The 13,688-nt window shown below is 42.9% G+C and overlaps 1 protein-coding gene across 1 annotated transcript in view; it reads left to right on the forward strand.

The window, feature by feature from the left end:
• The window catches only part of HBS1L (HBS1 like translational GTPase), a 186,402-nt gene that overhangs the window by 26,629 nt on the left and 146,085 nt on the right, over positions 1 to 13,688 (forward strand). Inside the window, exon 3 of the mRNA XM_077486814.1 lies at positions 7,443 to 7,580. Within this exon, the coding sequence (XP_077342940.1) occupies positions 7,443 to 7,580 (138 nt within the window). The remainder of the gene's footprint in view (positions 1 to 7,442; positions 7,581 to 13,688) is intronic.

Raw genomic sequence — 13,688 nt, forward strand, 5'->3', positions numbered from 1 at the left:
CAACATAATTATGTATGTCAATATAATTACTAATCATTTGGCAGGTAAAACACTTCACACGTATGTTAGAGCTGCACGAATAATCGTTAAATAATTGCAATCTCAGTTCAGCCCCCCCCCCTCACAATCTTGATCCGGCATTCCTACAATTCTGTGTAAACAGTGCAGAGCCATGAAGGTGTCAGTAGTGGGTAGGGCAGTGTCTAGGGGTCAGTAGCAGGTAGGGCAGTGTCGAAGGGCTTGTAATATGTAGGTATTGGGTACCGTAGTGCTGGAGGCCAATGGAGAGAGATCAGACAGGAGGTGTCGAGCCTAAGGTAGCACAGGTCGCCTGCAGAGTTTCTTGCAGAAAAGGATCAGGAAAACCGCTGATGTGCTGCAGGGCTGCTGCAGGCAGGTGTGGCTCCTGTGAGTAACTAGGGTTACTGAGACAGAGGGTAGTCGGTTCAAGCCAAGGTTCGGTGCCAGGTCGGTAGCAGAGGAGACGAGGTCAGGTGGGAGCCAAAGTCAGGACAGGTAGCAGGCAGAGGAGAGCCATTAAAACAAGCCAAGGTCAGGAGACAGGTCTGGAACAAGCCGGGTTGGTAATCAAGAATGACAGGAAACAATGGAATGTTGGTGACAGCTGAAGATGAAACAGCACTTCAGCCAAGGGCTAGCTTCCTTATAAAGGCATATGTGACATGCTGGCGGAGTTGCTGTGTCCTAGAGCCCTTCTCCTGCCCTGACAGATGCTGGGTCCTATAGTACTCCTGCTATTTGTGCCCTGACAGTGCCCCCCTCCCCCAACAGCAGCCCCTTGATCTTCGATTCCCAGGAGCTTTTTTCAGGTTGATACCCCTTCCACTTGACCAGATATTGGATTTGCCTGCTTTGCTTTCTGCAATCCAATACTGACTCCACCTCATATTCTGTTTCCTCTCCAACAGTTACTGGTGGCGGAGGTGGTTCCAACTGGGTGAATCCTATAAGACTCCTGCAGAGATAATTTGAACGCCGCTGGGTTTACCTCACGTTTGACTGGAAATGGCCCGATGTATCTTAGCCCCAGCTTCTTCAATGGGCATGGCAATTTCAGATTGGCCATTGACGGCCATACCTCATTCCTGACTTTAAGGAAGTGATTCCCCCTTTCTTTTTTGTCGAAAAACTTTTTGTAGTCGGTTTAAGGCTTCTGTATTCGTGGAGGGTTCGATAGTTTTGCTGCATAAAAGCAAGTCTGTCCTGAACAGCAGGCACTGCCAATTCGGATATAGTTTCGCGCAAGGCAAGAGGGTGGAATCCGTAGTTGGCTCAGAACAGAGACTGGTTTGTGGCTGAGTGTAGCGAATTGTTATAGGCAAACTCAGCCAGTGGGAGCAGCGAAGCGTCCTGGGAAAAGGCTGAGTTTGGTTTGTTTTGTGCTCTCTGTTTGTCCGTTGCTCTGAGGATAGTAGGCCAATGAGGCAAAGTTCTACTTTCAGAGCCTTACAGAGAGTTCTCCAGAACTTGGAGGTAAATTGTACCGCCAGATCCGAAACGATGAAAAAGAAACTACAAGGTAAGCTGTGGAGTTTCACAATTTCCTTGATGAACGTGTGGGTGGTCTCAGTTGCTGAAGGTGTGCCTACCAAGGGTAGGAAACGACTCAAACAAGGTTTTGAGTTCTTCAAAGGCTACTTGGGCTTCCTGATTTCAGAGGAAGCTAGTATGGAGTTGTGTGGGTTGAGTAACTGGGGCTATGATGGTCGAGAAACCTTTAATAAATCTCTGGTAGAAGTTGGCAAAGCCTACGAATCTTTGGACTCCCTTTCTGTCTGAAGGTGTAGGCCAGTCTAGGGGATCCATGGAAATCTCTTCAACGGAGATTAGGAGCCCCAAAAATTGAATGGATTGTTTCTCAAAATCGCACTTCTCTGCTTTGGTGTACAAACCGTGCCAGCGGAGAGTAGAGAGTAGTCAATACTTTCTTGATGTGGTCTTGATGTGGTCTTGATGTGGTCTTGATGTGGTCTTGATGGAGTTCGAGAGAGGGAGAAAAGATCAGGTTATTGTCCAGGCAGACAGGAATAAGTTTAAGTACTCTTGGAAGATATCATTGACCAGGTGTTAAAATGTTGCGGCGGGAGCATTGCATAGCCCAAAGGGCATCACAAGGTATTCAGAGTGGGCAAAGCGAGTTCTGAATGCCGTTTTCCATTCGTCCCCCTCTCATGTGGATCAGATTACATGCCCCTCTCAAGTCCAGTTTTGTAAATATCCGGGACGCTCTGAACCTATGTAACAACTCCGTAACGAGGGGAAGAGGGTACCTATTCTTTATGGTGACTTTGTTGAGCTCCCGTTAGTCGATGCATGGAGGGAGTGGTCTCTTTTTTTAACAAAGAAACAGCACTTCAGCCCGGGGCTGGCTTCCTTATAAATGCGCATGTGACATGCTGGTGGAGATGCTGGGTCCTAGAGTCCACCTGCTATTGGTGGGTTAGGGGGTCACAGTACTGGGAGGTCAGGAGGGTACGGCACTGGGGGGGGGGTCAGGAGGGCATGGTATGGGGGGGGAGCAGAAGACTGCTGTATTGGGGGGAGGTTAGGTGGCCATGGGAGGTCAGGAGGACTGGGGTGCCAGGAGGGCATGGTATTAGGGGGTTCAGAAGAGTGTGGATTTGGGTGCCAAGAGAGAATAGTACTTCTGGGGTCAGGAGGGTTCAGAAGTTGTTACCAGATGCAGAGTAGCTCAGCAAAGCAGCATGTTCTGGCACTAATCCCTGCCAGCCCTCCACTCTTCTCCATCCCACAAGCACCTTGGATGGATTGGAGAGGCGTTGGGGAAGAGCTCATTGTACGCAGGGCTCGGAAAGAGCTTGGGCGTGTTCGTACAAGAGCCGAACCATGCATATGACTGGCTAGGGGGTGGGTGGCGTACGTGGCCACACCCTACGCTTTTCGTCAGAGTGACATCTTTTGGAGCACTCACTCTGACGAAACGCGTAGGCTGTGGCCACGTACGTGCACATTCCCCAGAGCCAGCAGCAGTAGTGGCCGGTGGAGTTCATTTCTCTAACTTGTTTTTATACACGCAAATCATTCTGAATACATTGTGAGTAAATTTCTTTTTAATTGAATAAAAAGTTTTTTAAAAAACGTTATTTGCACCATGGATATGCTTCTCCCCCCCCATGTATATAACCACGGAGCATATATGAACTGAAGAGTGAGCATTCTCCCAGCGCACCAGCAGCAGCGTTCAAGTAGCAACACAGTGGCTTACACTGTGGAAGCTCGTTTAACCCCTCAGGGGGATTGGATCTGGTGAGAGCAATCACATTTCCACAATACTGAGTGGCGCACCAGGGATGAATGTTTTCTCTCCACATTGACTTTGTTGCACTAGTCACTTTACTTTATTACCATCTTTCAAAATATCACAGCATGCGACTTTCCAGCGATTTCTGAATGCGATTTTGGAAAAGTTTTCGTGTTAAAGGACATTTCTTGGGACTAAATTAGTTTGCACAAATTTTACATGATTGTTGAGATTAATTTATTTGCACTTTTGAATTATTTGGACTTTTGCATTTTTTGTAATCTTTTTTGTCTTTCAGGATTTCTTATGAAATTGTTATCCACTGTAACACTAGCACTTTACACATACATTAGAGTATTAATAATAGTTTGATAGCACTGGTACATTTGATGCACATATATTTGTATGCACAGAGCTACACACACACTGGGTTTTAGCGCCACAGCCCACTTTTTAATTTTTATTTCGTCCCAGAAGGAAGCCTCTTCTAAAGATGATGCACAAGAAAGCCCGCAGTTTGCTGAAGACAAGCAGACTAAGGACATGGATTACTGGAACCATGTCCTGTGGTCTGATGATTATTTAGTTAAGATGGTGTCAAGTGTGTGTGGTGGCAACCAGGCGAGAAGTACAAAGACAAGTAGGTCTTGCCTATAGTAAAGCATGGTGGTGGGAGTGTCTTGGTCACTTTTTAATTTTTTATTTTTTACCTCTCTCCCCTTATCTAAGGGTAGGAGGATCTAGGCATAGGCAGCTCTAACCCGGTACTAGTTTCCTTACCCACAATTTATTTATTTATTTATATTTTGGTTATAGATAAAAAATAGTCCATAGCGCGACTTTATCTATTCACTTTTCCTTCTGGGACGACAGCCATACAGACCAATTTGATGCAGTGTACGGCGTATGGTCTGAGCAATGACAGGCTTACCACCCCACCCCTTCAACCGCTATAGCAATGCTGGCAGCACTCATACGTCTATTTCCCAAAGACAACCTCTGGTTAGAACTCTGAGCACGTACACTCAACGTCTGTGGTCGACCATGGCGAGGCCTGTTCTTAGTGCAACCTGTCCTTAGTGGAACCTGTCCTGTTAAAATGCTGTATGGTCTACGTCACAGTGTTGCAGCTCAGTTTCAGAGTCTTGGCAATCTTCTTATATCCTAGGCCATCTTTATGTAGAGCAACAATTCTTTTTTTTTTCAGACCCTCAGAGAGTTCTTTGCCATAAGATGCCATGTTGAACTTCCAGTGACCAGTATGAGAGAGTGAGAGCGATAATACCAAATTTTAACACACCTGCTCCCCATTCACACTTGAGACCTTGTAACACTAACGAATCACATGACACCAGGGAGGGAAAATGGCTAATTGAGCCCAATGTGGACATTTTGCACTTAGGGGTGTACTCACACTTGTTGCAAGCAGTTTGAATATTAATGACTGTGTTGAGTTATTTTGAGGGGACAGCAAATTTACACTGTTATACAAGCTGTACACTCACTACTTTACATTGTAGCAAAGTGTCACTTTTCTGAGATACTGCATGTATATAATCTTTTTATGTAGTTTGCCTGAAGTTCACCTCAGTTACTTTTTTGGCTGTACACTTTTGTCAATGGGCCATTTAAATGGCCACTTGGCAGGTGCTGTTAGTATGAATCTTGTTTTGAAATATGCATCTCGGAAGAATCACTTAACGGTGGCTTTGTGATGGTTGTATAGGATTTTAGATTTGGAAGTGTTTAATCCCTTGGCATTTTATGTGCATGTCTTGAAGCTAGCTGTATTCAGTAACCGTAACATGATACCCGAGTTTATATAGAAAACCATATTGGGGAGAATAGTAAACTGAGTGAAGAAGGGAAGTATAACAAAATATCCACAAACACAGATATGTAAAACCTTTATATACATATGCAGTACATCTCTCCAGTACACGTTACCTCATGTTTTAACCCTTTAAAGACCCTGCAAGTTATCTGGTAATCTGTCAGAAATGCACTGTGCTCCTAATGCCTCGTACACACGGCCGGACTTTCCGGCAGAAAAGGTCCGGCGGACTTTCGACTGAGTTACGACAGACTTCTGACCGAACTGACTTGTCCACACACGAACAGACCAAAGTCCGTTCGTTTTGAACGTGATGACGTATGACTGTACTAGAAAAGGAAGTTCAGTAGCCAATAGCTGCCATTGTGTTGTATTTGGTCCGTCCGACCATCATACAGACTAACAGTTTTTCCGATTAGAAATTGATTCCGTTGGACAGATTTGAAACGTGTTCTATTTCTTTGTCCGTCTGAATTTTTGAAGAAAAAAGTCAGATGAAGCCCACACACGATCGGAATATCTGACGGGAATGATTCCGTTTGACCTTTTTCTGACGGAAAGTTTGGTTGTGTGTAGGCGGTATAAGTCAGTTTTAGTGGAATCTTGTCGGCCCCTTTTTCCCCTTGTGTATGCAAAAAAAAAAGGTTCCCCGCGTGGCACTCACACTTCTATCTATATCTATCTATCCATCCATCCCTCCATTCTTTTATCCCTAAAGTCATCATCCACTCTCCTTTATTTAAAAGAGAATTATTGGACTTTTATTTTTTTTAAATCAAATTTACCTAGATTGAGGCAGCCCCCCCCCCCTTTTCTTCTGGCAAGCGGACTGTCAGTTGAAGAGATTTTGATCATGTAGAGTAGTGGGGGTCTTTTTATCCATGAATTTTCAATAAAAAAAGTGGACAGGTTTGTAGCAAGGGCAAACGACCTTTGGGCATATGCATTGATGGTTCTGTGGGATCACTGCACTGATTTATGATTACCCATTGGTAAAACTTTTGACACGGCTACTATGCTGGATAGAAGTTGATCTGGTAATATTGGTGACTCTGGATTGGCCCTGTAAAAAGCCCCTTACACACTATCAGATTTTCTGCAGATTTTTTTCCTTCAGATTTACCAAAACCATATAATGTGAGGTCATACTTTAGGATTTTCAATTTTTATGCGATCAGGCAGGCCCCTGCACTACATGGTTTTGGTAAATCTGAAGGAAAAAATCAGCAGAAAATCTGATAGTGTGTATGGGGCTTAAGTTATGGTAGGCTGATCTCATTCGCGTGATAGTGGATGATCTGTGGTGTCTACCGCTTCAAGCAGTATCGAGGACCCATTTACCACAATGCTTTACAGCTGCTGTCTTTAAAGGTTCTGAGGGACAGAGGGTTATTCGATGTGGCCATTTACACTATGCTTAAGGCTCGCAAGACTGTTTTGTAAGACTTATTCTCATACTTGGAAGATGCATGGTGTCTTAGGTGTCCCATGTAATTTCTGAGTCTTCTGTCTCCTTGCTTTTTTCCAGCACAGAGAGGGTCATTTATCAGTGTGTTTTTTGGTCTCGTTTCGGTGTCTTTAGGCACAGCGGCCACTTGTCTCCCACCTTTATTTAGGGCTTTATACATGCTGCTCCTCCAGTCAGGTCACTAATGTTACTGCGGGACCTTAATATTGTCTGTGTTGACTAAAACCACCTTTCAAGGATATTGGGGCGATCATGATGCCAACAATCTCTCAAAAAGTGACATTGCTAGCAGCCATTGCTTCAGTGTGGAGAATCTGAGTTGGCAGCGTTATTCTGCAAGCCTCCATTTTTGGTTTCTTTAAGACCCCTTTCACACCACACCGCCCATTGCATCGGCGGTAAAACGCCACTATTTTTAGCGGAGTTTTACCGCCGGAATTGCAGCGCACTTTGGCCGTGTACCATGTATTGGAGTGTTTTTTACCTTAATGAAGGGAATGTGTTAATGTAAAAAACAGCTAGACTTTAGAGCCAGTTAAAACTCTCACAAGTAGGGCCCTCCTGAATTGAATTGAATGGTAACTGTACTGTCTCACTTTATTTTGTAAAACATTGTACAGACTGTTGGGGCTATACAAATACTGTATAATAATTATAGTAATAAAGCAGTCATGTCTCCTGCACTGAATGCAAAGAAATTACTTTTTGGTGAATTTTTTATTTATTTTTTTCCTTGGAGGTTCTCCTTCAGCTAGTCTATGCTTCTGTAATTTGTTCTACCAGTACAGAGCACATGTGTATATCAAATATCCTTTTATTATGCCAATTATTATTTTTTTTTTATTTTTTTCCTGTAGCTGCTCAGTTCATATATTCTAAGCGGGACAGACACTCGAGCTTTACTGAGCCTTTAGAAGAGGAGGAGGAAGAGGAACATGATGACGAACTGGAAAAACAAAAGGCTTTGAATATTGCTTTAAGTTCATTAGACCAAGGTACTGTTATTACCGAATCTTTGTCCTACTATACGTTTATAAGGAGTTCCTATTTTACATACTTGCAAAATATGAATTCAGCAACGACCTCACTACTTGGGTGTAAGCACTTTACTGCAAACCCCAAGTATACGTTCAATAGTCTGTATTCCATTCTAACACTTTCCTGATACTTAAAAGGAATACGGCAGGGCTGTCCCTGATCTCCACTGTTTGTTTTATTGGTAATTTGACTTTGGACTGTTTATCAACTAAAATCCTGAAAACATTTGCTGACAATGCTGTTCCTTTTATGACATACCCCAAAATCCCTCTGTATTTATCTTTTTACGGCAAATTTTGGATTTCATGTAAACAATTCCCAATAAAAAATATTAAAATTTTCCTTTCACCGAAACCCATATAACAGAAAAAAAAACCACAAGAAAAAGCAGTCACTCCCAGAGCTCAGAGGTTCTCTACAGAAAGATCAGACTTAACAGGCACATCTGGAATGCATGGCGAATGCAGCCCTCTTTAGAACGGGGGAATCCAATGTTAAACTACAAAATAACTATTTTATTGGGAAGATATTAAATTGATAACAATGAATACGCTTAAAAGTGCAGCAAGTGAGATCATGTATACCACAACATGCCATGTGGTGCAGGATATACATACTCCAACACCCCACTATACTGGCAAACTGACTTGTTTCGGGGGCTTCCTCAGAGGCTTAGCCTTCACTCCTTTACATCTGTTCAATGTCCTGAATTATAAAGCTTGTCTGAGAGTTCCAAAAAAAGCAGAGCTGAAGTTAATACACCACAGAGCTCAGTGTGACGAGGTCTGAGAACTGATTGGATGGAAGGGACACACCCCCTTTACACAGCACATAGGAAGAGAGCTGAGGCTGTCAATCGGTTGGAGATCCCTCTTCTGTCACCATTTTTCTCTTGGTATCCGGAAAACTTGTCAGAAGTGACTCATGCTAATAACAGAGGAACGAAGCAGGAGACAAAAGTGACACTTAGCGCTCTTGAGACAACTACAAATTAGAGAGGGATATGCTTTGTTCATATTTCATGTCTGAAGTTTACAACCACTTTAACTGTTATGTACAAAGCCTTGTAAAACTATTATATTTCATGGCTTGGTCTGATAGCAGTGATCAAGAAGATGGCTATTTTAACTTCCAATTGTGTTTATTTTATAAAGTATAGAAAATGGTTACCAAGCTTTTTAAACCAATGGAAATAATGCAACAAACAATATTGATTATTGGAAGTGAAGAAGGGGTAAAAGAAGTACAAAGGTTATGTAGGACACACAGCTACATGAATGTGACCACAGAGCTCAGCAGTATCCTCCAGCCAACAGTGTGAGATATTGAAGAAATCACTGAAAGAGCAGTACAGAGGGGAGTTATAGTTGAACCAGAGAGTCATTAGAAAGTGTTCTTGTAATGGACTAAGCATTCAGTATAAAGCGTAGTATCATTTTTTTGCTTGATCAAGATCCATAAGGTGTCAAACATTTTCCACATATACTTTTGAGTCTGTGTTTCCTTTTTTAAAGCGGAGTTTCAACCAAAAATGGAATTTCCGTTTTAAGTACTGGTGACCCCCTGACATGCCACATTTGGCATGTTATTTTTTTTTCGGGGGTGGGCGGGTACCCAGTTTTGACAGGCACCCAGCTCCCAATGCTGGCGGAGAGGAGGGGATGTGGAGGAGTGGGGCTTTGTGCGCATACATCACTGGAACGTGGGACAGGTGAGTGTCTGTTTATTAAAAGTCAGCAGCTACACTTTTTGTAGCTGCTGACTTTTAAATGGGTGGAACTCTGCTTTAAAGAGGAACTTCAGTCTGCTTACATAATTTGTAATAAAAACATCTTTGCCATTCTGAAGCTTCCCTCCAAGCACTTTGCATATTATTTTATATATACTGTGATCCTGTATTTGCCAAATATCCTGCAGAAATCTCCCTCCACAGAGTCTGGCTGCATTGATTTTAACCGTGGGTAGCTGAAGTTGCTGCCGGTTCACTTCCTGGATTTACACAGACACCACAGAGGCACACCTCCAACTCTGCAACTTTCATTGGCCCTCTGACTCATCCCCCCTCCCTCCTTTGAAAACTCTCACAAGAGTGAGAGAGAGGGAGCTGTGCATGATGTCATAAGCCTAGGCTTTTTACCAGACAAGAAACAGGAAGTGGACTGTATAAGGTATTTACTGGCAGAAAAAAAAATGTCTTACTACCCAAAGTTGAAACAAGAAGGGCAGAAGATTTAGTAGATGGAAAAAATGACTGAAGGTCCGCTTTATGGTCATCTCACTCTAATAAAAGATTCAGAATGGGTGGTTTGGGATAGATCCATTTTTTAAGGATTGTTTTTTTTTTCAACTGCCAAGGATATGATGGATAAAACCTTTTTACTACCCTTAGTGATTTTTGAAAACCTTGTACATCCCAAAATTGCCCATTCAGGAGGTAATATGGAGTTAAAGTGGCTCTAAAGGCAGAACGTTTTTACCTTTACTGTGATCCTAAACGCACACTGTTTAACCACTTCCGCCCGAGAAGAATCTACCCCTTACTAACCAGGCTATTTTTTGTGATACGGCACTGCGTTGATTTAACTGACAATTGCGCTGTCGTGCAACGCTGTACTCTAACAAAATTTACGTCCTTTTTTTCCTCCACAAATAGTGCTTTCTTTTGGCGGTATTTGATCACCTCTGCAGTTTTTATTTTTTGCGCTATAAACAAAAGCAACAATTTTGAAAACAAAAACACAATAAATTTTACTTTTTGCTATAATAAATACCCCAAAGTTATAGCGTCTACAAAATAGGGCATAGATTTATGGACTTTTTTATTATTTTTCTTTTTCCTAACTAATAATGGCGGGATCCAGCGGCAAACACTGCTGGCAGGGGACCCCAGAAGAGGAGATTCAGGGCCGCTCTGTGCCATACCATAGCACAGAGCAGGTAAGTATAACATGTTTTTAATTTTTTACTATATAAAGGAAGAAGGACTAATATGTTTGAAAAAAAACATGTTTACTTTTTAGAAAGTAGACACCCCAAGGTGATCAGATTGATTGATTTATTTTGGCTGAAATTATTTGAAATTAAAGCGGAGGTCCACCCTAAAGTGGTCCTTCCGCTCATTGGAATCCTCCCCCCCCCTCTGGCGCCACAATTGGCACCTTTCAGGGGGGAGGGTGGGTGCAGTTACCTGTACAGTACAGGTATCTGCACCCACTTCCGGCGTAGATTCTGCAGAAGGTACGCCCCTTTCCGCAGAATCTACGCCCCTTTCCGAAAGTCCCCCGCTGCCTGCTGGGAAACGCACGGATCCCAGAGACAGCGGGGACCATCCTTATTGCGCAGCGCGACTCGCGCATGCGCAGTAGGGAACCGGGAAATGAAGCCGAAAGGCTCCACTTCCTGATTCCCATACCCAAGATGGTGGCGGCAGCACCCGAGAGACGATCGAGAGATCGGCTTCGGGTGCCGACTTCGCGGGTGCGCTGGGTGGGTAAGTGTCACTATTTTAAAAGTCAGCAGCTGCAGTATTTGTAGCTGCTGGCTTTTAAAAAAAAAAAAAAAAAACGGCGGAACTCCCGGCGGACTCCCGCTTTAAGTATGCCGGTTTTGAGGGGTTAAACATAATACTTGGTCATGGTGCTTTTTGCTACATGTCATGCACAGAGGGATCAGAAGGTGAAAAAGGTTATTGTACTGGTCACATACAATGGGAGAAGGGAGACGCAAGGGTTAATGTACAGGTATGAAGGATAAGGTAGATGAGGGGTTAATATACAGGTCGGATCAGAGACCGGATAGTGCTGACACACGGGAGCTTAGTGATAGTGCTGGACCAATAGAAATAAAAATTGGTTAAAGTGGATCTACTATAAAGCAAATCCATGATTGAAATCTGGCATTGGTTGGACCTTGTTCTGGTCCTAGGCTGCTGCTTCTAATAGTGACAGAAGAAAGCACTCGCCAGATAGTAGATTCTTGAATATGTATGGGGTAGCGCTTGATACAAAAGTTCATCTTACTTTAGGGCCTTTTTAAAACATTTAACGGTTAAGCGCATAAGATACAGCCAATGTGTTTCTGGGGAAAAAAAAAGCTTCTGCACCTTACTCAGGGCTTGAGCAAATGGTGTTAATAAAATCACTTCAGAATTTACAAAGGGACCGGTGTTAAGGCTTGATGAAGACTAGCATCCCTTGATGGAAATATAGGTAGCTGACTGAAGAGGGGGTGAATGACAGTAGGGAGGTGGATCTTAATAGTGTTGGCACTGTACTGGATTAAACTGGTGCTGTCCAGGGGTATTGTTGTTGGCCGAGGTCTTTCTTACCATCTGGACCTCATTCTTGGTGACGCAATAATTTCTCCAATCCACAATTTGTTACCCACCGCACTCACACCTTCCCAACATGTCTCCTACCAGTTTAAAATCCATTACTGTCTCACTGCGTAGAACTGCATGTGAATCGCACAAGAATGCACAGCGTGGTCCTATGCGATTTAAATGCAGTTCCTAGTGTGAATGGGCTCTAGAGTATTTTGTCTAGGCACAGTCACTTAAAGTGGACGTAAACTCCCTTATCGTTTTCAGCCAAGGAAGCTGCCATCTTTGCCTCTGTTTAATCTTCAACTGCTATGGCACTGCACATGTGATTCGTTATGACACCAGCCATTGGATGGTTTGATAGTTTGGCTGAGAGCACAGCCAATGTGCAGTTAGCTATTGCCGGCATGCCTTTTTTTAACTGCTTAAATCCATGGGTTTACTTCCACTTTAACTAGAGTCCAAGAACTGTTTTTGAATGTTTTTGAATTACCAAGAGTAACTTGGTTTGAGAGCGTTTTGCAAGACAAGCTAAATTTTTAAATACATTTTGACTTGATATCTTGATATACAAGTAGCATCATGTCACAACTGAGTATAAAAGAGAAGAGAGACGCTTTTAAGTGTAGTAATATGGTTACATTTAATGAAGATACAAGATTTCATGGCATCCGGGGTAAAGCTGTCCACATAAACCATCCTCCTCACCTCCATCAAAGCTGTCCCTTCCACTCTGCGCTCCAAGAGCGGTTCAAGCCTCGCTTTCAGTTCACTCTACTGCAGGGTAGTCTTTTCGGTGATGATTGCAGACTGACAGCAGTGAGAGCCGGCGATGTGGAGGACGGTCTATGTAGACAATTTTACCCCAGATGCCTACATACTTAGATGTGCGTCTTTTAATAATCAACCATGTGAGTTGTTAAATGTTGTACCTTCATTAAATGTAACCATATTGCTACACATGGAGGCGCCTCTCTTCTCTTTTATACTCTGTAGCTCCTGATGGATGTTGCTTCTAATCCCCTTGTGGAGGCTTTCATTTGTAGATGGACATTTTATTGTTACACAACCTATCACATTGCTATAATCTTTTTATATGGACTATAAACTGAAGGACTTCTAATTAAATATTTGTGGAACAGATCATTTGAGTTTCCATTATTTCTTATGGGGAAATTTGCCTTGATATACAAGTGCTTTAGATTACAAACATGTTTCTGGAACGAATTATGCTCGCAATCCAAGGTTTTACTTTAATAGAAGGAAGACCTGGCACTATTTCCATATAATTGGAAAATATCAGCACTTTATTCAAGCTTATATAAAGTTACTGATGGGTCCACTTTAAATAGCAATGGGGACTTCTGGGGGTGGAGCCACAGTGACTGGCCACATTTTAACAGGGCTCCAAGTAGCCCAACATAGATGCAGGCTCGGTGTGATGTTTATCAAACGCATGGATGGTGGGGTATGAGTAGAGCTAACATTCTCTAACGTATGTACATAGTTGCATATTAGGTGAGGTTGAAAAAAGACACAAGTCCATGAAGTCCATCCTGTGTGTGTGATTATAGGTCAGTATTACATTACATAGCCCTGTATGTTGTGGTTGTTCAGTAGATTTTTTTAAACTATAGATGAGTGCAGCTGCAAGGCAACTAGAAGTGATGTCGCGTGCCATCTCGGAAGTGACGCAGAGTCCCTATCTTGTGGATCAGTCGGGTGAGATGCCTGAATACCGGCA

The sequence above is a fragment of the Lithobates pipiens genome, unplaced genomic scaffold, assembly GCF_037356315.1.
Source record: "Lithobates pipiens isolate NorthernLeopardFrog02 unplaced genomic scaffold, aLitPip1_a1.2 Scaffold_18, whole genome shotgun sequence".
NCBI lineage: Eukaryota > Metazoa > Chordata > Amphibia > Anura > Ranidae > Lithobates > Lithobates pipiens.